The sequence below is a fragment of the Myotis daubentonii genome, chromosome 1 (genome assembly GCF_963259705.1).
Source record: "Myotis daubentonii chromosome 1, mMyoDau2.1, whole genome shotgun sequence".
NCBI classification, from domain to species: domain Eukaryota; kingdom Metazoa; phylum Chordata; class Mammalia; order Chiroptera; family Vespertilionidae; genus Myotis; species Myotis daubentonii.
In genome coordinates this window covers 174,208,565-174,234,279 of record NC_081840.1, presented here as the reverse complement: position 1 = coordinate 174,234,279, position 25,715 = coordinate 174,208,565, and the positions used below count along the sequence as shown (strand labels likewise).

Below are 25,715 nucleotides of genomic sequence, written 5' to 3'. Positions count from 1 at the left end.
GAAACATTGATTGGCTGCCTCCTGCACGTCCCCCACTGGGGATCGAGCCCACAACCCGGCCATGTGCCCTTGACTGGAATTGAACCCAGGACCCTTCAGTCCACAGACCGACGTTCTATCCACTGAGCTAAACTGGTTAGGGCCCTCTCTTCTGACTTTTTCATTGGTAGGTATGTTCTAAATCTGGGTACCATTTGGGTTTATTTTTAATGAGTGGGAAAAGAGAACGAGCTTGTTTTCTATATGTGCTTATTGAGAACTGTGACCTGGAGAGCTGCTAGGCGTGGAGGTGGTGACAGACAGACCCTGTTTCAGGTAGCCAGTGCTGGCCCTGGCCCACAGAAATGCTGGCCCCAGGTAACCACTGTGGTATTTGGGGAGGGATCTTTGTAGAAGGCCACCTCCCCAGAGGACATGTTTCTGGGGATAGTGGGTAAGTCTGAGATTTCAAATTGACGACATTCCCCCGACCAAAGGACTCTGCAGCATGAAGGATTAAAAAGAGTGAGGGGAAGGAAAGGTGGAAGGTGATGGTATAGGCAATGTACCAGGACGAAATTCTTCTATTTGAACATGTGTCTTGAGTCAGTCCTGCCAACTGTCACATATCAGTTTATACTGATATTTTTATTTTTTAATATATTTTTATTTATTTCAGAGAGGAAGGGAGAGGGAGAGGGAAACATTGATCAGCTGCCTCCTGTATGCCCCCCTCCTGGGGATTGAGCCTGCAACCTGGGCTTGTGCCCTTGACCGGAATTGAACGTGGACCTTTCAGTCTGCAGGCCAGTAGACTAACATTTTTGTGTCAACCCTTTTGGATTCATATCTGAGCAAAACCAGCTAGGGCTATACTGATATTTTATACGTTGTGTCCAACTGGCACAGTTGCAAGGTACACAAATTCATTTTTTGGAAGCATCCTATACCTGTGACAGAGCAGTGATACAAAGCACTCACAGTGCTTGTATGGTTGTCTTTTTTTTTTTCTCTCCTTGAAAACATGTAATAGTTTCCAATTGCTTTTATTGATCCTAAGGCTACTGTGCTTTCCTTGTACTCTCATTTCTCTCCTCAGTACTGCCCCTATGTGACCAACTTCCCTGTGTGGAGGAGAGAAGGCATTTTAAGGGCACATCCAATACTAAAACTCCTGATTATGCAGGCACATATATTTTTCCATAGTGTCAGGCAACTTAGGGTTCTAGCTTAGGTGTCTCCATGACTCATTCATTTGTGCTTTGGCCAAGGGCAAAGACACCTGTGATTCCCAGAAACATTTTTCGGGGGCAGAATTCCAAACCCCGTCTAAACTCAATGTCCAACTTAAAAAAAAAAGTGTTGGATTATAATTGTTTTGAATATTCTTCTCTAACATGACTTTTCTCTCTTTATGCTCTCCTTTGTATGATACATTCTTAACTCTCCCAAAATCAGGGATGGTTTCATTGATCAGGACATTGTATAATTATTTCTAATTTCTTTATGTTTTTGCTAATGAATTCATCTGATAACTTTGTAAGACATACACTTACAGAGTTGCATTATAGGAAGAATTATGTCCCTTCCTTTTTAAATAAAGCATGCAAACAAAAACATGACTATTTTCTAAACGATGACATTTTATAAGCGATTAATCTACCTTGGAATATTTTATTAAACTAAAATAGGAACTGGTTGCCTATAGAGAAAATTGAAAAATTTTACCTCAGTTTACTGTGCTTCTCTTATTCCCACCCAGCCACATTGTCAGCACTAGTCTTCAGCTAAATGGACAGTTTTCCTTTCCCAGTATTTACTTGATTTCCCATATTGGGATTAGCATAAACGAATCCTCTGAGTTATTGTAAACCTCCTAACCTTTTTTCCTATCTTGAGTAGACAAGAACTGTATTAGCTGCAATTATTTAGTTTAACCTAATTTGTTAAATTTTTAAAAATTCTGCATAGACATCCCAGGAAGCCTTTTCCCAGCAAACCCCATTTTATGAGTAGACTAACATTTTTGTGTCAACCCTTTTGGATTCATATCTATGATTGGTTTCTTTTACTTTCTCCTGAGTTACTCTCTTGCAGGTAATTTAATCCAATTCACATTCACATTCACATTTTGTAATCAGTCTAATCATTTCCATAATGCCCATCACCATATGTAACAGCTCTTCTACTGTTTTTAAAAATATATATATATTTTATTAATTTTTTACAGAGAGGAAGGGAGAGAGATAGAGAGTTAGAAACATCAATGAGAGAGAAACATCGATCAGCTGCCTCCTGCACACCCCCTACTGGGAATGTGCCTGCAACCAAGGTACATGCCCTTGACCCGAATTGAACCTGGGACCCTTCAGTCTGCAGGCCGACACTCTATCCACTGAGCCAAACCGGTTAGGGCTCGCCCGCTGTTTTGATAAATGAGGTTTATAAAGCAGAACATCTCAAAAGCCTTAATTTCCAGAGCTGTGTTTGCTGCTAACCCTGGTAGAAATAACACTTTGAACTAGTAGCTTATCAGCTTGCTTTCCTGTCACTGAACGACTCAATAACTTTGTTGTTAATCAGCTTTCTGCCAAAAAGCAAACTAGCTGAGCTGAAAGGAAATAGAAGAAATTTTATGACTTCCTGTTATTGAAGTGTTTGTTTCCATAACTCTGATATCAAAGGCAGAAGGTGCCATAGGAAGTGTTCAGATCTCAACATTACACTTGTTAGGGGCGCTGTCCCTTCCTCATTAGGAGTGGCAGGTGGTCTGGGAGAGTGTATACCCTTTCTGATGATGATAATAATGGTGGTAATCAAACTGGTTGACTTTTTTGATAGCTGAGTGGACAGCTTTCTGGTCCAGAGGCCTAGGGCAGTGGTCGGCAAACTGCAGCCCGGCAAACTGTGGCTCGTGAGTCACATGCGGCTCTTTGGCCCCTCAAGTGTCGCTCTTCCACAAAATACCAACTTCTGAGCATGGGCCATGAAGTTTCAGTCGCACTGTACGTGTGCTCCCGCACGTGGTATTTTGTGGAAGAGCCACACTCACGGGGCTGCAGTTTGCCGACCACCGGCCTAGTGATCAGAAGCAAATGTCATTTAATAGTTTTATTTTCTGGTGTGCTTAATCAAGAGTTATAAGGAATTCTTTATATAGTATTCAATCTATTTCTCTAAAGATGTTAGAAAATAAATACTTATTAATGAACAACTCTAATGTGAAGTATTATTTGTGTATTATTTAAAAATTTTTGCAGTATTTTTAAGTAATTAACACAGTGGTTTGTGTTGTGATACATTTGTTAATTGTAAATGTGGTTAACCGCATATGCATATTATAAGCTATCTTGATGTGCTTAGCTTTTTCTTAATTGTTGACACTATTACAAATGTGCTTAGCATTTTTAAGCTGATTAATCCTTATGATACCCCTGTAAAGTAGGTCAGTATTATTATCCTAGGTATATGTAATGAGAAAAGGAAAAGGAGTTGAGTTTGAGTCTTACTTAGGTACTGACACTTTGATTTTAAAATTCTAGAATTATGTCCACAGACATGTTTTTAACCTCCGGTTGATTAGCAGAATTAATAGAATTATTTTGTTCTTTACCTTATTGGTACCAAGAAAAGTAACTTGTATATAGTGGGCATTTTGGAAAAACTGATTATCCCTGTAAGACATGCATACATAAATCTTATCTCTACACCATAGTTAACATTGATTCTGGACCCACATTGCAAAGATAGGAGAAGCAAATACCATAGTATGTACACTAAAGGCTGCTTTGTGATGCTCCTGGTGGACCTGAAGTGGTTCAGCACCCATTAGGTGATTTGATATTGCCATAGTTCAGAACACAGAGTGCATCTGATCCCAGCTGAATTCTGTGAACATTTATTGTAGGCTTCCAGTTAGCTTTGATGGGTGAATCTTTGGACAGAGATGTAAATAACCTGAAAGAAGGTTTTCCTTTTTGCATTCTGCAGTTGCTTAAGAAGAGATCACTCTGAAGTCTGAACCTATCTGATACCTGCTTTTTTGTTTTCAAATGGGCCTGTATCAGTCAGGATGCTTTCAGCAGCAAGTAACAGAATATAGTACTAAGGTAAATATGGAATAAGTAATGAGTAAAACTTAGGATCTTATATAAGAGGTCTAGAGAGAGAGATTTCTAGGATTGGTTAAATCAGGGGCACATCAAGCACCCAGGTGCTTCCTATTTTTCTGTTCTGCCATCTTCATTTCCTTGGGTTTGTCCCCTCAAGGACACCAGGTACTTGTCACAGCTTCAGTCATCATATCCTCACACAACTGTATTCAAAGGCAGACAGAAAGGGGAGTTTCCAAATGGGGAAAGTTTTTCCCAGGAACCTCCAACATACATCCTCTTTTGTCTCATTGGCCAGGTCTGGGTTACAGGCCAACTGAGAGCAATCATTTTCATGCATAAGTGAAATAAGAATTATCTGATTGGCACAGTCAAAGCTTGCCTGCTAGGTTTGGGGAGCGGCCCAGCATCCCTGACGGTTCTGGTGCAAGAAAGAAGTGGGCGATAGCTGATGGGTAAGCAATGCATATTGTCTTCCACAAGACCGATTTCATAATTGTGTGCAAATTTGGGTCTTTTACACCTTAAAGTGGAATCATGAGTCTTACTTTTGTTCCATATTATGATCTATAATTTATGAATTCAAATCTTCACATCTGCTTTTAAAACAAAACTAATGGCTGTTACCATGAGGCAATGACTTTCTCTAGTGTTTATTATATGATATGTGATGTCAAATTGTGTATTTCCTAAGAGTTAGTATATTACTCATGTTTGTATCTTAGTATTAAGTACAATGTGGTAGGCACATAGTGTACAAAAGTGTTAAATAAGTAAAATGTCTAACGGGTTTTATTATTTTGTTACTTTGCCATTGTTATGCCCAGATTTCAAGATCCCCCAAGACAGACCACTAGGGAGCCGAGTCCGATGCAAAAGCATAGAGTCTTTTATTCAAGCCCGGGACTTGGTCCCCCCCCCCGCCTCCATTACTGGATGCAAGAGAGAGCCCCGAAACCCAAGGGAACAAAGAATTTATAGGGCTTGGGGTCAGGGGATGGGGGCACACTCTGACCACTTATTTGGCCGATTCCGGTTGGTTGAGTGAGGGCCGGGGGCTAGTGACGCAAGGGCAGGGTGCAGCTAGGGTCTGAGTTACACAAAGACAGGGGGGTGGCTAGCATATTCTCGGCCTTGGGCTAGTTTCCCCCGCTTTCCCATTGGCTGAGATAAGGGCAAGCTGAGTAACTGATACATTCTGCGGCTTTTTTTTGGAAGAGGGGTTAAGGACACAGCTATCAGTCCTGTTCTGTCCTTTCATTCCCCCCTTGTCTTGGAACTTCCGGCTCAATCATGAGATGGACTGAACTATCAACTGAATTATTTTTATACACTTCTTGACAAATTGGATTAGTTTGTTAATAATGCAAGGGCCGAAAGTCAACAGCATCAGGAGGACTACAAGGGGTCTGCTGAGGCCCACTGTCTTCTTGAGGGTGATCTGCAGCGGGTGTGTCTGGTCAGAGGTCACCTTCCAATCAGGCTCCTTGCTGTTCTGGGCACAGAAGGAGCTGGGCTTGTGATCTGGCAGAGACAAACTATAACAAATGGTCCGGTGGAAGGGAAAGAAAACATTTCAGTTTTAACAACCTCTATTAAAATAGGATTTTTCTCCTTAAAATTCCTCTATGGTTATCAAAAAGCCAAATCAAGACTAATTTATCTACTGTATTCAATTTGGCCTGATGTTTGCATAAACACAAAAGAATGGTAACTGACTACCTTTGCTGGAATTTCATGATTGAATCTTAATGTGCCCCGTAGGGCCAGGAAGCCAAACCATCCAGCTGCCATCAGGCCTGCCTGCCATATCTGCTGTGTTAGGTGAATCCCTCACCTGTAGCAACTCCACCTGAGCCCACGCTCTAGGCTTTAAGGCCCATCTCAGTAGCCCTCCTACTAGTTGTGGCCCAGAGTGTGTGGGGGTTCCGCAGGGACGCAGAGGCGTCCTTATTGCTCCCCTTCTACTCTTACCAACTGCCAGTGATGGTAGGGCATGGGCCTGATGCTCCAGTGCCAGCCATCTTCAGGGCCCCCAAGCAGGATACCAGGCTTTCTCTGTGGCACTCTTATTGGCTTCAAGTTTTCAGAGCTCAGACAGGTTTCTTTAAAACATGATACTCCAGTCAAAGTTTCCGGTTAATAAAATCACTAATGAAAACTGGTCTTACTGATTTCATGCAAAGAAATGTATTGCCATGACTTATTAAGCATTGCCAGATTTCAGAGGAATTATATAAGGAGAAAAACATACTGATCTGCTCTAAGATCTTCTGATTTTTCTTGTCAGACAGTCCTTTAAAAATGCATAACTATGCCTCAGACCTTCCATTCTAAATAGGCCTTTCCCAGCTCTCTACAGCCGAGGTTTGTACCATCCCTGACATGGGCATGGTCATGCAGGCCTGCAAGACAGTACACAGGCTGCCAACTGTCAGCTGTTTCTCAATAGAGACCAAAACCTGATGGGTATTCTTCTTTGTCCAGTTGGGCATCTGCCCTCTTGGCAGCCAGACACCCTTTACTTTTGGGGTTCATTCCATATAGTCCCCTTCCAGGACAGCTAACACATAGCTATAACAATGTCCCTCAGTGTGGGAGACTGGACACTTGCCAGTTATTCCCAAAAACTACCAAGGACTGTAGACCATCACCGGTCCACAGCTACAGCTACATTCAAACCTGCAAGAGAATCATAGGTTAATACAACATATTAATACAATGAAACATAATATTGGCACCATGGCCGCTTCAGGCAGCTAAATCTCATGCTATCAAACATGACACATGGTAGGGCTATACAAACATTTTAGGGAGGTGACTAAAGTCCACTCTTTGACCTTTCTATATAAGGTAAAATTGTCCTTGTCTTTCTGAAGCCATTTCTATGAAGATGCAGGCATCATCTGAGTCTGTTATACAATTTTCTGCAGGTATAGTCCTTTTCAAGTTGGGGTGAGTCCTGGGGTCGTGAACTTCTTTACCCACACCGAGCCCCCAGGCTGGAAAGGATGTACAGAGTCTGAGGTGGCACTGGCAGGGCATCTTGAACAAGCTTATGGATGGCTCGTAATTTCTGTAAGAGATCACGTCCAAGTAAGGGGTACAGGCATTCTGGCATGACTAGAAACGAATGAGTTACCATGAATATACTAGTCATTCTGGTTATTTCATGCTGTCCCATTGGTTACTGAGGGTAAAACTTATATTGACGAGATGCCTGTTTTCTTTCTTACTATTCTAATCTATCTATACATGTAAAAGCCTAAGCGACCTTTATGACAGAATGAGTGGAACGACCGGTTGCTATGATGCACACTGACCACCAGGGGGCAGACACTCAATGCAGGAGCTTCCCCCAGCCTGCAGTCCCCCATCGCTGTTGGGGCCTACCGGCCAACCCCCCCAGTTCCTCCCCCTGGCCAGCAGGCCCCCATCTCTGGATTGGGGCTGGGCCCCTGGGCTGGGAACGGAAAACTGGGGGTGGGTGGTGGCAGTTGGGGACCCTTTCCTGGGGGGGGGGCCAAGGGCCGGCTCCCTCCTGGGGGCCGGCAGCCAACCTCCTGGGTCCCTCCCCCATCCTCCCCCTGGCTGGCAGGTCCCGATCACCTGGTTGGGGCTTGGCCCCAGGCTGGAACGGGGAACTGGGGGTGGGTGGTGAGGGAAGGAGCAGGCGGGGAGGCAGGGAACCTGATCGGCCCTGAACACTGGCCAGGCCTAGGGACCCCACCCATGCACGAATTTCATGCACTGGGCCTCTAGTTTGTCGTAAAGCATCTGCTACCCTCTCATATAGTGGGGGATTTGTATTTTTAGGTTTTGTAAATAGCTGCTTTTAATATTTCTAAACTGACAAAATGTAATTAAGAGTGGGAAGGGGTGGACCAGTGCCCAGAGAGCAATGAGTGATATTTCTCTTTCTCTCTCTGCCCCCTCCTTCTCTCTCACCTGTGCAGATATAGGTTGAATGGGGGAAGGTGCTAGTACATTTCACCCATGGTTGGGCAGGGTCACTAGACCTACAGAATTTCTTTTCCTTATCACTTTATGAACTTAAGAAAAACAATAAATCTCACTGTCATCTCTTAGCTAAATCACTTTATGGATTACCATTTAACTGCCTTGATTTAGGTATTTTGGGTCAGCCCACTGTTTCAGGTTTGTTCAGTTTAAATGAACCATTCAGTTTGGCAGTGTTCCAGCCAAAGGGAGCTGTTTGGAGAAATTCTTAGGATTGATCATGAGTGTCCAGCCAGGAGAGCTTCAGGCTTTAGTGCCTGGGGCCGAAACCAACCAGTGAAACAAAGCTCTGTGATAGGAAAGACTTGAGGGAGCCAAAAACTTCGAGATAAATGAATCCTTTACTGTTTTAGTTTAAGTGGCTACTCTCTGTCCCTTGTTTTGGACTGGCCATGGCAAGGCCAGACCCACGAGTCAAGAAGAAGCCATGCTTTGGGTTTCTTTCACTTTTACTGTTGTTCTCCTCTTTAATGCATTTTTGACTCTGAATTTTGCTCTGTGTAATTTGCATATTTATATAAAACTAGAGGCCCGGTGCACAAAAATTTGTGCACTGGGGGGGGGGGGTCCTCAGCCCGGCCTGTGCCCTCTCGCAATCTGGGACCCCTCGGGAGATAACGACCTGCTGGCTTAGGCCTGCTCCCGGGTGGCAGAGGGCAGGCCCAATCCCTAGGTGCAGCCCCTGGTCGGGCTCAAAGCAGGGCCGATTGGGGAGTTGGGGCGCCGCCCCGTCATGCACAGAGCAGGGCCGATTGGGGAGTTGGGGCGCTGCCCCCTGTCATGCACAGAGCAGGGCCGATTGGGGAGTTGGGGCGCCGCTCCCTGTCATGCACAGAGCTGCAGGGCGATCAGGGGTTTGGTCGCTGCCCCCTGTTACGCTGATCCCGGTGCTGGGAGGACTCCTTGCTCTGCTGATCCCGGGGCCAGGACCCCTCTCGCTCCGCTGATCCCGGGATCCTGAGGCCTCGCGGCTCTGCTGATCCCAGGGGCCGGGAGGCCTCTCAGCTCCGCTGATAACCTGGACAGGGAGGCCTCTCGGCTCCGCTAATCCCAGGGGCCGGGAGGCCTCTCGGCTCCGCTGATCCCGGGGTCCTGAGGCCTCACGGCTCTGCTGATCCCGGGGTCCTGAGTCCTCGCGGCTCCACTGATACCGGGCCAGGAGGCCTGTCTGCTCCACTGTTCCTGGGGCCCTGAGGCCTCTCTGCCCTGCCGCTTCAGGGCTGTTTGGCTTCGCTCCGCTTGGAGCCTGAGTATGCAAATTAACCGCCATCTTTTAGCTTCTATAATTGAAACATTGTATCTTTTGGAGTTGTTGCTTCAGGAGCTCAGAGCCCCCCAGCTGCAGACGGGGAACCTTGGCTTCCTCATGCTGGGGCAAGCAAGCCTCCCTATTGGCATCAGCTGCCAGTTAATTTGCATATCTCGCTGATTAGCCAATGGGAAGGGTAGCGGTCGTACGCCAATTACCATGTTTCTCTTTTATTAGTGTAGATAGTAGGGCACTTTGACTTTTTTTAGGCTCTTATGCAGAATTTATTTCTGGTCAAGATTGCATGGCTGCCCAGGTGAGTCAGACGTATGATAACGAGGTATTTCTGCCCTCGATGGTTTGGTTCAGTGGATGGAGAGTTGGCCTGGGGACTGAAGGGTCCCAGGTTCAATTCCTGTCAAGGGCACATAACTTTTAAAAATGAGATCATATTATAATACTTCTTTCTAACATTCATTTCCTCTCAATATCTCATGAATATTTTTCTATGATGATCATGTTCATATTGATCTATATTAGCCTTTTAAAAGACTGCATATTTCAACTTATAGTGTATAATCCCAATTTACTTCTAATTTTTTTCTGTTAATAGCAGTGCAATGTACAGTATTTCTTTATGATATATTTATTGAAATTCAACTGTTGTATCAAAGACTATGCAAAACTCTAAAGCTTATGGAATACTGTCAAAATGTCTGCCTTAAAGTTTGTACTGATAGGTAGTATACTAACATTAGGTGTCTACTATTTACTTTATTAGGAGATAAAGGTAGGATTTTTATCATAATTTTAATTTTCCCGTGCTTTCTTCATTTTTACCTAAAAGCTAATAAATATGTTATCTCTCTATCCTTTGATTTAATCAAAGATAATTTTTCCCTTTACCACAGTTTAAATGGTTAATCAAAAATAGGGACTTTTTACACAGCCTCTCTGAAAAGAAGTGGACTAGCAAGTATTTTGTTGTGATTACACATCAGCTTCCAGTGTATATTTTGTGATTTAGTATAGAGAGCTTTTTATTATCTTTTGGGTCAGTCCATGGGTTTTGGCTGCCTTCCAAGGAAGCCAAAGTTAAAATATTTGAGCTCTAAGGAGATAGAATAGTGCTACTGGTTAACTGTAGTATGTGGTAAAAATTGGGAGGGTTTGGTTTTTATTCTGGATGAGAACAAATGTTTATGAGATAAACATGTAAATTGGTCTCTGCTCCTAGTTCCTGGCACAGAGCTCCATAAAAGCCCTCATAATTTTCTAAGTGATAAGAGCACTATATAAGTATCTCTTGTTCTAATATTTGTTTTTTTTACCCCATTCCTGGCACAGAGCTTCTAAAAAACTTGTACATTCCTAAGTGATAAGAGCACTAAGAGCATCTTTTGTGCTAATGAGGTGATTGGGTGGGCTCCTAGATGGGGGGCTGGTCACCAGAAAGACCAAGCAGTGGTGAGGGTGAGGGCAGGATGGGGGGGAGGAGGGGACATTGGGGGATAAGGACACATTTGTAATATCTTAATCAATAAAGGGAAAAAAAATAAAAAAAATAAAAAAGATGAGAATTTTCAGCCCCCACCTCCCATTCTCCAGAGATGGGAGAGGGGCTGCAGCATGTGTACGTGAGGAAGCCTCTTGTAATAAAGGAGGCATATAGAAGTGGGGAAACTGGGATTTCTTAACAATGCCCTACTTACATTAGTGGCTCTAACACAGATTAATTTATTTTCTAAATGGACCTGTCTTGGTTCTGTCACTTCTGATGGATGCATTTTTTGAAAATGTTTTAGTTTCTCCATTCCCACTGTAAAGGATGATGATGCTTTGAAATATTCATGAACTCTTCCAGTGATTTTGAAATAATTAGTTTGTTTTCTCCTTTTACTAGGAATTGTAGTATTTTAATGTCCGAGACTTCCTTAGCAGTCATTTGAGACATCTTAATGCTGTTTGCATTTTGGTATTAAAGACTTTATATAGTCAGCAGGTGTTTCCTAGCATTTCTTTAATGTGAGGCAGTGTTCCTGTAGTTTATACTCTAGTTCTTGTAGGTACCCATGCAGGCATTCTTCTGCTGTCATTGTACAGGAAAGGAAAGCTCTGTGAAGGTTAAAGCAGCTATGGTAACATCTGAGCTGACCTTAGTATTTTGTGCCTGAGCATTAAGATTTCAGTCTTCTTGGAAGGGTTTTGAATTATCAATTGGAGGACTCAGGTAATTGCTATACAAGTTATATATACCACTGTATCTCCACCACAGAGGTCCCTTCTGCTTTTAGGATTCCGTCTCCCAGAGGTGTCAGGTAGTTTCCTAATTTACAGTCTTTCTCTTTTAAAATCCTTTTAAGGCATCATATTATGCATGGTTGGCAAATCTGAGTTCCTGAAAATAACTGAGTCACTACAGCTGGTTTTCTTCTGACTAGTGGCATACTAATGACTAAAAAAACACAAATACTTCTTCCCTCCCATTGCCTGTGACAGGCCTCCATATGTTCTAATTCAGTATATTTGGTTTCTTGCATCTAAAAGCATACATGGTAAATTTAGATTTATGGCTTTAATAATAAAATATCCTAAACAGGATTTTAGGAATCTGTGGGACAAGAACATTCATATCATTGGAGTCCTAGCAGAAGAGGAGAAAGAATGTGGGGCTGAAAATAATAATGACTGAAACATTTTCAAATTTGGCAGAAGAGACATAAACCTACAGATTCAAGAAGTCCTGTAAACCCAAGCAAGATAAGGTCAAAGAAATCCACATCCAGACAGGCCAAAATCAAACTTGAAAATTAAAGACAAAGAAAATATTTGAAAGCAGCCAGAAAAAAAAACATATTACCTACAAGGGGGTGATTATTGAAATGACTGTGAATTCCATCCCAGAAACTATGGAGGCCATAAGTGGTACAGCATATATATATGTAAGTGTGTGTGTGTATGTATATTTTGTTAATCATCACCCCAGGGTATTTTTCCATTGACTTTTATAGAGAGTGTAAGGGAGAGGGAGAGACAGAGAGAAACATTGATGTGTGAGAGAGAGACATTGATTGGTTGCCTCCTGCATGAACCCCAACCAGGGCCAGAGAAACTTGCAACCAAGGTACATGCCCTTGACCAGAATTGAACCCAGGGCACTTCAGTCCAAGGGCTGATGCTCTGTCTACTAACCCAAACCGGCTAGGGCAGTGGTACAGCATTTTAAAATTGTTAAAAGAAAAGAAGTCAACCCAGAATTCTGTATCAAGCAAAAATTAGCTTTCATGAATGCGTGTGAAACAAAGACATTCTCAGGTGAAGAAAAAACTAGAAAATTCACAGCCAGCAAATTTATTCTAAACAATAGCTAAAGGAAGTTCTTTAGCAAGAAAATGATACCAGGAGGACTGTATTAGAACATCAGGAATGAAGGAAGAGCGGTAGAAATAGATGTCTGGGTAAATATAGACTATTCTCTTTTTGAGTTCTTTAAAATACATCTCTGATGGTTGAAAGCAAAAATTGTATCATTGTGATGGAGTTTGCAATGTATGCAGATGTAATATTTAAGATTACTATAACTTAAAGTGGGAAGGGTAAAGAGATGTATATGGTGGTAAGGTTTCTACATTCTACTTGAAGTGGTAAAGTATTGATTCTAAGTAGACTCTGTCTCTGGATCTTCTTTTGTTCATCATTTTATGTTGTTCATTATATTCCACAAATGAGTGAAATTGTGTGATATTTATCTTTCTCTGACTGGCTTATTTCGCTTAGCATAATGCTCACCAGGTCCATCCATGCTGTAGCAATTGGTAAAGTTCCTTCCTTTTCATAGCAGCATAGTATTCTATTGTGTAGATGTACCACAGTTTTTTAATCCACTCATCGGATGGTGGGCACTTAAGATTTGTTTCCAAATCTTAGCTATTGTAAATTGTGCTGCTGTGAACATAGGGGTGCATGTGTCCTTTCTGATTTCTCCATGATTGCTTTTACTTTCTGTAAAATGTTTAGTTTTTTCTGGAATAAATTATTCCTCCCCCCCCCCCCCCCTTGGGCATAGTAACTTCTGTTTTGTCTGACAGAATTGTAAGACTTTTTTTTTAAATATATATTTTATTGATTTTTTACAGAGAGGAAGGGAGAGAGATAGAAAGTTAGAAACATCGATGAGAGAGAATCATCGATCAGCTGCCTCCTGCACATCTCCTACTGGGGATATGCCTGCAACCCAGGTACATGCCCTTGACCGGATTCGAACCTGGGACCTCTCAGTCCACAGGCCGACGCTCTATCCACTGAGCCAAACCGGTTTCGGCAGAATTGTAAAACTTAATATAAAACTCATAAGATTGTGTTTCCTTTTTTACCTTGGAGACATTCTCCAACTTTGCCGCATAGGTCTGCGGCATAGCTGTCTTGGAAATACTCTTTACCTCGCCTATGCAAAATTCTTTTTTTAAAAAATATTGAATTTATTGAGGTGACATTGGTTTGAAAAACATAGAGATTTCAAGTGTACAACTCAATAAAACATCATCTACACACTGCATGGTGCACCCACTGCCCCAAGCAGTCTCTTTCTGTCCCCATTTTCCCCTTTTTTATCCACCTCCACCTAGCCCCCCCACCCTCCTTTCCCTGTGGCTATCACCACACTATTGTCTGTGTCTATATTATATATATAATTTTTTTGCTAATGCCTTCACCTTTCATCCTGACAGCCAGCAGTCTGTTCCATGTATCCCTGCCTCTATTTCTATTTTTTAAAACCTAATTCCTGTTTCTGGGCTGTACATTTTCCTCCTTTGGTTTGGTCTCTTTCAGAGCAAATTGGAGCGTTGGCAGATCAGCATATTGTCCATGTGGCGTGTGGCGAGTCCCACAGTCTGGCCCTCAGTGACCGGGGCCAGCTGTTTTCTTGGGGTGCAGGAAGTGATGGTCAACTGGGACTCATGACTACTGAGGATTCAGTGGCAGTGCCCAGGTAAGAATGTCATAGAAAGGAATCTGAGTTTTCAAATGTCAGTTGTTGTAAATATTATTTCCTGCTGTTGCTTTGTTAGACATCTTGTTTTAGTTTCTGCTTTCTTCATTTAATTGCTGCTGCGTTGTGCCACTGCTGTGCCTTATATTGTAGAACTTGTCATAAAAATTGTAATTATTTACAGAAGTGTATATCTCAAGGTAAAAAATGTGAGTAGTTTGGGAATGTACTTTATTTATTTTAGTAGCCTAATTACTAACAGTGCTTGGAACTCGATACATTTTTGAATTTAAAAAAGCATCTTTTCAAATAACCTTTCACATAATATTGCAAGCTTAAATCAAATACTCAATTAAGCACTTTAAACTAGAGTCACAAGGCTGACCTTTTATTCTAATAATAAACCAAATTACCCAAGCATTAAGAACAGCTAAAATACCAAATATGCATAAGCTGTTTAACACAATAATACTAATGCAGTGGTTTTACAGAAATTATTATACAGAAATTATTTTCTCTAAAATAATTTACTTCTAAATCTTAGATGATTTAGCTAAATATCTAACAGATGCTTCACCACTAAAAAATAATACAAAATATTGAAGTTACTTTCAAGTGGACTTTTTGTGGGTGATGTGCCAGTTTGTTGAGGGTTTGTTTTTTAAGTATGTTTTTATTGATTTTAGAGAGAGAGAGAAAAGGAGAGGGAGAGTTAGAAATATCAATGCATCAACATTTATCGGCTGCCTCCTGCACACCCCCTCCTAGGGATTGAGCCTGTAACCTGGGCATGTGCCCTCACTGGGAATTGAACTAGCTGCTGAGAACCAAGATCAACAGCAATTAATATAAATTCGAGAAGCCAGTCAGAAGGCTGAATTGGGCTCTTTGATATTCACAGGGTGAATATTTGCATTTTATTACCTACTGCTGAATCAGTGGCCTAAAGCAAACTCCCCCAACCTGATAATCTTACTGTCTACTAAACAATCACCTTTGACATGTCTGTTTGCATTCCTAAAAAGCAATTGTGTATTCTAGTAAATAAAAGCATATGGTACAGAAGACTCAGTGGAACTTGGTTTCTTGTACCAGCTCACAACTGGCTTCCCCCATAATTTCAAATTTATATTTCTTGTCTTGTGTTTTAATTTGCGCGTCAGACCTTTCTCCAAGTGTTTGAACCCGAGGCCACACGGGCTGTGGCTTCACACTAGCGACCTGTTGGAACATGGTTTGGAGTTCAACCACTGAGCCATACCGGCCGGGCTGTTGAGGATCTTAATGATCAAAGAGGCCACCAGTTTATTTCCACCATTTAATTCCTGTGTGTTTTTTTATACTACAAATATATACATACCCCTTTTGTAGTACTTGTCATGTTCTTTGTAATTATTTTAGTGACTATTTCTAGTACAAAGCTGGGACCTCTTGATGGCAGGAGATCTGGAGTATTCACTTTAGCACCACCTTTATTAAGGGTGCCCAGCACAAATATCTTTAATAAATGGCCTCTCTTTGGACCTTGCCCAATTATTGTCCCCTTTAAAGGACAATATATTCTTCTTTCTTTTTGCCCCTTTTAGATTTTTGTCTTTTTAAACAAAAGCTGTTTTAAGGAAAAGAGGAACATGGAGGTAAGAGTGATTTGATTCACTTCCTCATTTAGAATAGGTAATGTCTCAGATTCATTACTTCCAAAAATTAATTTAATTTTGGAGGAAGAAGGAGAGTGATAATAAGAAAAAGGGGTGGTATATTTTAATGAAATTGTGGAAAAGATTTATAACATTAATAACAAAAGTATTACATTTGTTGATGCTAAAGAATCAAAGGCTTTTAGTGGCATTTCATTTCTGAAAATGAAATAATCTATGTTATAGTAGCAATTTAATTTTCATTAGTTGTGTCTAAATTATGGATGACTCTTGAGACTTTGGTTTATGTATAATTTTATATTATAACTTAATTAAAATAAATTTATTAATTAGTAACTTAGTATTGTGGAAAGTAACATAGCTTTGAAGTCAAATAGCCTCAGATACTAATACTGGCTCTATTATTGATTAGGGGAATGACCTTGGCAAATTAACTTATCTAAGCTTCAGTTTCCTGACTTAAAAATGTAGTTATGTATTGTGTGCCTTTACAAATTTATTAGGAGGATAGATGAGATGAGTAGGTAGCCCAGCCAGCATTGCTCAGTGGTTGAGTATTGACCTGTGAATCAGGAAGTCACGGTTGGATTCCCGGTCAGAACATGCCCAGGTTGCGGGCTCAATTCTCAGCTCAAGGATATAATTTCCCCATTTATTTTTGTCCTTTTGACCTGCTTTCCTTCTGTAACTGTGGTTGTGAAGGTTGTGCCAAGGGTAATGTTGACCCATAAAGGAACAATTGTGGAGAATTTGAGTGGAAACTGGTCAGAAAAAGGGCTATTGCTGTGTAAATTTCTGAAACATTGGTCTCTTAGTCAGTAACTAATGGTCCAGCTTTAAAAAAAAGTGGAGTTGCCGAAACCGGTTTGGCTCAGTGGATAGAGCATCGGCCTGTGGACTGAAAGGTCCCAGGTTCGATTCCGGTCAAGGGCATGTACCTGGGTTGCGGGCATATCCCCGGGTTGCGGGCATATCCCCAGTAGGAGATGTGCAGGAGGCAGCTGATCGGTGTTTCTAACTCTCCCTTCCTCTCTGTAAAAAATCAATAAAATATATTTTTTTAAAAAAAGTGGAGTTATAACAACTATTGACACATGCAGCAACTTAGATGAGTGTCCAGGGAATTAACTCTTAGTGGAAGAAAAAACAGTCCCAGAAGGTTACCTGGTGTATGACTCCATTTACGTAATATTCTTGGAATGACTAAATTTTAGAGATGGAGGATAGATTAGTGATTGCCAGGATCTAGGAATGGGGGAGGGAAGGAGTAGTTACGAAAGTACAACACCAGAGAATCCTTGTGGTGTTGGGACTGTTCAGTATCTCGACTATGATGGTGGATACATGAACATACACAGGTGATAAAATTAATACACACTCAGAATAAGTACAAGTAAAACTGGGGAAATTGGAATAAGATTGGTAGATTGTATTAATGCCAGTATTCTGATAAGACAGTTTTGTAAAATGTCACCATTGGGGAAAGCTAGACAAGTATATAAGGGATCTCTATTATTTCTTACTACTGTATGTGAATCTACAATTATCTCAATAAAAAATAGTGGGGTACCATTTGCTATTAAATGCATATGCAAACTCTATTTTAACTTTCTTATATCTGAAAAAATAAAATATTAACAAAATTGACAGCTACCAAACTGATATCCGCCCGTATCTATTTCCTAAAATACCCCACTCCAAGGGCATGTCCATCTGACGCCTTTATTTCTATGGCATCACGTAATGAAGAGGAGTGTGGCAACTTGGGGACATTAAAATAGAGAGCAGGCTTCCCAACTCTCTGGGCAGTGCAAGGTACCTTACATTTTTTTTTTTTTTGGTGTTTTTTTTTTAAATTCTCACCCCTGTGAAAAAGGTACTGTTCTTACCTGTCTTTACACAAGCAAGCAGAGGAATGCAATTTGAAAAGTAATCATATGAAATCAGGATTTTGGAGGCATTGTCCTTATTATTATTTTTTAATTGTGGTAAAAAATACACAACATAAAATTTACCATCTTCACCATTTTTAATGCACTGTAGTTCAGTAGTGTTAAATATATTCACATGTGACCAATCTGCAGAACTGTATCTTGCAAAAATTAAGCTCTATACCCATTAAACAACAATTCCCCATTTCTCCTTCCCTGAACCCCTGGCAACCACCATTTTACTTTGTTTCTATGAATTTGGCTATACAAGGTACTTCATGAGTGGAATCATATTATACAGTATTTGTCTTTTTGTGACTGGCTTATTAGTTAGCATAATGTCTTCAAGTTTCATCCATGTTGTAGCATGTGTCAGAATATTTTTTCTTTTTAAGGCTGATTAATATTCTATTTATATGCCATATTTTGTTTATTCATTCATCTGTTGATGGACACTTGAGTTGCTTCTACCTTTTTTGGCCATTGTAAAAAATGCTACTATGAGCGTGGGTGTACAAATACCTCTTTGGGACCCTGCTTTCGATTCTTTAGGCTGTATACTCAGAAGTGGAATTGCTGGATCATGGCATTGCCCTCATTTTGAAAGTCATTCAGACACTAACCATAGTCGCTCTGTAGCTTTATTCCATTTGTCCCTGAATTGGAGAAGACAGGTGGGAATTAACAGAGGGTGTGGTAATGGGTTTATGTGCAGAAGGTTTTTTTTTGTGTTTTGAGGCAGGAGATAAGTGAAAGACCTAATAGAATTATATCATGCAAGATTATATATTTGATATTTAAAAGTCTTTTAGGAAAGATGATGTTATTTATTACAACTATTTTATTTAGGTGGGAATATTGTTTGTGAATGTCCTTCTTAAGAATAAAGTCTTTTCTGTTTTAGATTAATACAAAAGCTGAACCAGCAGACAATCTTACAAGTTTCCTGTGGCAACTGGCATTGCTTGGCTCTTGCAGCTGGTAATGTAACATTGAAATATATGCTCATATTAAGTTACTATTGTGACCAATTCTCTTTGCATTTTTGTGTGATGTTATCTAACTGGAAACCTTTAATTAACTGGTTAGTGTCTATGCATTGCTGTTGGACAGTGGCCGTTCTCCGGCACCCTTACTTTTCTCAGGTGTGAATGATGAGAAAGGTGGTCATCATAGCTGCTCTAGTTCTCTCGCAGGGGAAGACAAGCAGCAGACAGGACTGTACCCAAGTGTTCTTGAGCAGATGAGCCTACAGAAGATTGGTTTTTCTTAGCTGCACCTCATTATCAAGCTCTATCCCACTATTGGGTACCCCAATAAATGACAAAGAAAGAGCTAGAGAAACCTAAGCCAGCAAATAATACTGTATTCTCTGTTAGAATAAATTTGAAGGAAATCTACACTAACATGTCCTTTTCTGATAGATACTCTGTGGTGTAATTCAGCTCATGCCAAACCTCTTGAAATCCTGGGTCTCATGGCCTTGGGGTGTTCAGAAATAGTTCATCTTGCTTAGTGGTTTTAAGCCTGGTAATTGGCCTATTCAAAACTGAATTGTCTTAAACATTTGATATTTTAATTGCATAACTGTTAATAGCCTTTGAAGAATAGTAAGACTTAGCTTATCTCTCTGTTGTTAAGGCAAGTGGGAGTTTTGGTTAGGACAGCCTTACAGCATGAAGTGCCTCTGCTCCCTTGCTCTTGGGGCAGGTTTGATGTATGTATGGGATCAGTTAACAAATGATCCTACTGGGCAACTGTATTGTTCTAACGGATTGTTTTTGTGGATGGAACTTGTATCATTTCTGGTAATACTTGTTATCCTGTTCTTATTTCAGATGGTCAGTTCTTCACCTGGGGAAAGAATAGCCATGGGCAGCTGGGCCTGGGGAAGGAGTTTCCCTCCCAAGCCAGCCCACAGCGGGTGAGGTCCCTGGAGGGGATCCCGCTGGCTCAGGTGGCTGCAGGAGGGGCCCACAGCTTTGCCCTGTCTCTCTCTGGAGCTGTTTTTGGCTGGGGGATGAATAATGCAGGGCAACTAGGGCTCAGTGATGAAGAAGGTAGGTAAACTCTTCATACATACCTTTTTGTTCAAAAACACATTTATTCGTTTAACACATGTTTCCTGGTGATCTACTCTGTGCTGGACCCATGTTAGTTACTAAGGGTGCAGCAGTGAACAAAGCAGATAAGATCTAGGCTTAGTTAAGATTGCATGGTGGGCACAAACCAGTAAGTATATAGTCAGGGATTTGAGAGGAAAATATCCTGTTTTTACATTTGTGGTCAGGGAGGGCGTCTCTGATAAGAGGATGTTTGAGCAGAGCCCTGTAGGAAGTCAGGTAAGAAAAGTAACATATGGATATCTGGGCAAAGAATGTTCCTGTGAAAGGGAGCAGGATGAGCAAAGGCTATGATGCAGGAAGATACATGGTGTTCTCGAGTAGAGTGAGCTGGGGGAAGATAGCAGAGCTGGAGGTCAGATGGGCAGTGTAGGTCAATCATGTAGAGCCTGGTAGGGCAGGGTCAGGATTTTGGCTTCTTTTCTCGGTGAGGGTTTTGAGGAGAGGAGTGATTTATCTTGACTCTGGCTATAGTGGGTCCAGGGGGAAGCTGGAAGAGCAGTATGGAGGTAGTGGGAGTAAAGTCAGATTTTGTATCGACTTTGAAGATGGGGCCAGTTGGATGTGTGGTTTTAAATAAAGAGAAGAAAAGCTGGAAGGATAAAGTTACCATTTATGAAAAGAGGAAACCTCTGTGTGTGGTGGGGGATGGGCAGGAGGTGGGCAGGCAGAGTTGGGGAGTGTGGGGAAACTATGCATTGCGGTTTAGATATATTAAATGAGATGTCTGTTGGACATCCAAATGAAGATGTATGCAGGAAGATGAATATATGAGTCAGCCATCCAGGGGACCCAAAATTCATGCTAAGATAGTATGTATATTTCATCTCAAGGGCAAATGGTAGTGACATTCTGATATTTATCTTACTCTAGATCGAGAGTCCCCTTGCCATGTGAAACTTTTACGAACGCAAAAAGTTGTCTATATTAGCTGTGGAGAAGAACACACAGCGGTCCTCACAAAAGTAAGGGACTCTGGAGTATTCTGGAATAATCTGGTACTGGATATGACATGGATGATTATCATTGATTAAGTATTTTATTATTTTTTATCCTCACCCGAGGATATTTTTTCCATTTATTTCTAGAGAGAGTGGAAAGGAAGGAGGAGGGAGGGAAAGAAGGTGGGGGGAGAAGAGAGAGAGAGGGGGGAGGAAAGGGGGGAAGAGAGACGGAGGAAAGAGAGAGGGGGAGAAGAGGAGAGAAACATCGACATGAGAGAGATTCATCAATTAATTGTCCCCCACACGAGCTCCTACTGGGTCTGGGGATCCTGCAACTGAGTTATGTGCCCTTGACTGGCAACTGGCCTTAAACCTTTCAGTCCATAGGCCAACACTCTAACCACTGAACAACTGGTCATGGCTGATTAAATTTTTTTGATTAATTATTTTTTATAGTGTTTAGAGAGAGTGGTGATGGTGTTTAAAAATACTTTTATGTAAATAACCTTAAAATATAGTATATGTAGCAACATTCTATGTTCCTTTAAAGTAAGTCATTTAAATACAGGGTGGGGTAAAAGTGGTTTACAGTTGTTCATATGGCAAATAATACAATCTATATTTATAAAAGGCTAAGCGATCATGTGACCATCCAACCGTCCGATTGACCGGTAGGTATGACGTGCACTGACCACCAGAGGCAGATGCTCAATGCAGGAGCTGCCAAGCTGCGGTGACTTGGCAGTGGCGGTTCTCGGGTGATGCACCCCAGAACCAGAGAGAAGGGAGCCCGATTCCTCATGGGGCTACATGATTCCACCTTTGGCTGTGGGTGGCACTGCCGGCCCCAAATCTGGTTTACTGCTGAGCTGTGGTGACTGCAGACGCCCTTTGAGCTTTGGAGCTGCCCCAGGTGTGGCCTGCCTGGGAGGGACCACGGGAGGTTGGCTCCAGGGCGTCCGGCTGTCTCACCCAGTCCCGCCCCACCGGCCACCTTCTAATTAATTTCCTTTTAATGTGCACAAATCCGTGCACCAGGCCTCTAGTAATAAATAATAATATAAGAATAAACTCTGTTTTGGGTATTCACAACTGTAAACCTACTTTTGTCCAACCCTATATCTAGAAAAGAGCAATGCAATTAACATTTAAAAATTATCAACCTATTTCTTTTGCTTCTAAAACAGTCACATCTAAAGAGAGTGAAAATTATTTTCATGTTGGATAAATACTATTATAGATTCACTATAATAAAATACCTTAGCATTTGTTCAAGTGTAGCTGTTAAAAATACATCTTACTTAACCAAGGAGTTTGTAGAGCATTTAATTGTTTTATATATGAATGATCATGCATTCATCTCATTTCATCTGTTTCTTTGTTTCTCTCTTTTTGTTTTGTTTTGCTTCCTAACACATCATTGTACTTTTAAACAGTTCTCAAAATTTACAGTTGGCACACATTCCCTTGAGCAGTGCTGTCTTTGTTCCATAAAGTTATCTTACGTTCCTTTATTATTATTATTTTATTTAATGAATGTCCCATAGCAGTGATTTTGGCCAAGTATAAGGTGAGCATAGTGTCTTTGTACAGACCATTTGTGATATGAATTTTGTACGCAGAAGGTTTGAGAGGAGTGTACTCAGACTCAGCAGTCCAGTGCAGTCATGTGATGTTTGCTCCTTGTTAGAGTGGAGGTGTGTTTACCTTTGGTGCTGGTTCCTGCGGGCAACTTGGACATGATTCCATGAATGATGAGGTTAATCCAAGAAGAGTTCTAGAGCTGATGGGCAGTGAAGTAACTCAGATTGCTTGTGGCAGGTGAGTGCTCGCTCCTAAGAGCTTCCTAGTACCTATCTATCTATCTACCTATCTATCTATCTATCTATCTATCTATCTATCTATCTATCTATCTATTTAAATATATTTTTATTAATTTCTGAGAGGAAGGGAGAGGAAGAGAGAGATAGAAACATCAATGATGAGAGAGAACCACTGATTGACTGCCTCCTGCACGCCCCCTACTGAGGATCGAATCTGCAACCTGGGCATGTGACCTTGACCACAATTGAACCTGGGACCCTTCAGTCTGCAGGCTGACTCTCTATCCACTGAGCAAAACTGGCTAGGGCCCTACTAGCTATTTAGACCCAGAAATGAATCTTGTCTTGTAGTGATGGAGAATGTGGTTAGACCTAATCACTATTATTTTAAGAAATCATAGCTGCTGCACACCTATGGTGAAAGTTTGGGGAGAGTTGGTTCTGAGCAGGGTGTGGTAAGGAAGGGTTTTAGATAAGCAGAGGAACATGGGGACATTAGGCTTCTTTTGGGATAAAGAGTAGCAGGATGTGGGGAAGACATGAAGAAAGGAAAGTGAGAGAGCCTCCGAGAACTTCTAAGAAATTCTGCTTGGTCCCCCGCCTTCTTCCCTCTCATCCTAAAGGCCAAATGCAGCAGGACATCCAGCTCTTCCCAAGTCTTGCCATCTTCCCCATGACCAAGAGCGTCAGAGGATAGGAGTATGGAAAGCCAGCCACTGTGAAAAGAGTCACATAGAAATATGGGGGAGGCTTTCTAGGAGCATGCCTAGGAATTGCTGTGCTCAACATGTGGATGTTAAAAGTCAGAGTCTGAGTGTATATCCGTATTCAGTAATTATTTTTAATTTAATTATATTTCCCCAGACAACACACCCTTGCCTTCGTGCCTTCTTCTGGACTCATCTATGCATTTGGTTGTGGAGCAAGAGGTCAACTAGGAACTGGACATACTTGTAATGTTAAGTGCCCATCTCCTGTGAAAGGCTACTGGGCTGCCCATAGTGGTCAGCTTTCAGCCACAGCTGGTAAGAGTGATTTTCATTAGAATTTAATGATATTTAAATGGCAGAAACAATGTTTTAGAAAACATGTTTCTATTTTTTCCTTGAGGTCTTTTGAGGGAATGAATATGAGGGTTTTTTCTTTTAATATCAATCAACAAATATTTGAGTACTAACTATATAGGTGAGATCCTAAAGAATAAAGCAGAAAATGTTCTTTTGGCCCCAAGAACTTTGGTAGACATTTTAATTACTATGAAAGTTAATGTTTATTGAATGCTTGACTAAGTTCCGTTACTATGCTAAGCACTTGGGATAACTTTAAAAACTAGTGGTTGTTATCCTCATGCCGGCGATGAAGAAACAGTCTTAAGGGAAGTTAAGTAACTTGCCCAAGATCACAGAGATTCTAGGGCAGGATTTAAATTCAGATCTGCCTCATTCTAAAGCCTGTGCTCTTAATACTTGTACTGTGTTACTTTCCTTTGCTAATATTTTGTTCATAAGATGACACAGTTTCATTTTATGCCATTGTCACCTTTCCTTAAAAAAATAGTTTAAATAGCATAGTGTCCAAAATAAGGCAGGCTCAGTGTGAATAAATGCAGAGGCTGAAATGGAGCTGGAGAGTCATTACAAGAAGCATAATTTAATAATTAATTTTGAAGACTGTAAAGTGACACTTTCAGGATTGTGGGAAACTTCAGGACAGGGACTGAATCTTTTCCTCTTTGTAAACCTAGCCTGCAGCACAGGGCCTTGCGCAAACTTCTCACTCAGTAAATATTTGTGGAATGAATATATGAGTGTCTAAAAATGTAGAACGTAAAAGATAAAATAAACAGGAGGTGTTTTTTTGGGGTTTTTTTTTTTGCGATGTTCCAAAAAGTGAAAGAATGGCTTGGTGTCCTCTCTGTCATTTGTAAATGTCTTTTTCTCAAGATATTGTACTTATTATGTTAGGAATATATGTGTTTAAGAAATACTAACTTTATATACTAACTTTAAATACTCAAGTGTTTTAAAGGTTGATTTGAAACCCAAAGTTTCGAAGTTTAATTACAACCTAACTTAGGTGCCTTTTCCTTATGTGATCATAAACTTGTGTTACAATGTTTGCCAAAATGATTTTATAACATAAGTAGGTACATTTCAATTTATTATGGTAAATGCTGTGGTTTTAGGAACTTTCATGGTACTGTGGGAACACAGGGGAAGGCTTCAAGGAGTATTCCAGTTAGAGGAAGTTTGAGCTGTGTCTTAAAGGATGATTTGGACCAAGTCAGCCAGGTAGAGGACTGTGAGGGAGTGGGTGCTGTGTACCACAATGGCCCAGTTCCAGGAGCACTGTTCCGATTATGCTCTAGAAGACACCATTCATGGAAACAGTGTGTGCTGGTGTTGGTGGAAGGAAAAGGCATGGAGACAGGGAATGGAATGGTACTAGATTAGAAATAAAAGCAGCGTGATGGTATTAGAGTATTACCACAGACACAGTGTGATGACATACAAAGCAGGAGTAGGACACGCAGGTTCTTACATGGCAAGCTTCATCCTGAAGGGGCCAGGGAGCACCACACCAGATGTTGAATTCTTTGTTAGGCAGATGTTACTGTTCATAGTACTGACCGTTTTAAATTGCAGGTCAGTGGCATGACAGAACTAGAATGAAAAATAGAAAGGAGGTCAGCATTAGCTGGCATTTGGTGAGGGGATGGAGATAGGGTTAGAGTGGAGTCTACCATTTGATATATTTATTTTTAATTGAAGTAGAAACAGTCCTGGGCAGAGAGCCAGGAGACAGTTTTTTTCCCCCCACTTCTCTGACATAATTAAAATGGAAAGGAAACCATTGTGAAGGATATTTTGGAATATTAGAAAAGGG

General features: G+C 41.1%; 1 protein-coding gene across 6 annotated transcripts in view; it reads left to right on the top strand.

The window, feature by feature from the left end:
* HERC3 (HECT and RLD domain containing E3 ubiquitin protein ligase 3) overlaps positions 1–25,715 on the top strand; it is an 86,042-nt gene that overhangs the window by 12,957 nt on the left and 47,370 nt on the right. For 5 of the 6 annotated variants that reach the window (XR_009448751.1, XR_009448752.1, XM_059665552.1 and 2 more), the window contains exons 4-9: positions 14,191–14,350; positions 18,844–18,920; positions 19,778–19,999; positions 20,936–21,027; positions 22,697–22,827; positions 23,694–23,854. Coding sequence is in view for 4 of the 6 variants with exons in the window: in XM_059665552.1 (XP_059521535.1) it covers positions 14,191–14,350; positions 18,844–18,920; positions 19,778–19,999; positions 20,936–21,027; positions 22,697–22,827; positions 23,694–23,854 (843 nt within the window). In the remaining 2 variants the exon portion in view is untranslated. Of the gene's footprint in view, positions 1–3,969; positions 4,089–14,190; positions 14,351–18,843; positions 18,921–19,777; positions 20,000–20,935; positions 21,028–22,696; positions 22,828–23,693; positions 23,855–25,715 lie in introns of all 6 variants that reach the window. The other variant, XM_059665561.1, reaches the window with a different exon arrangement.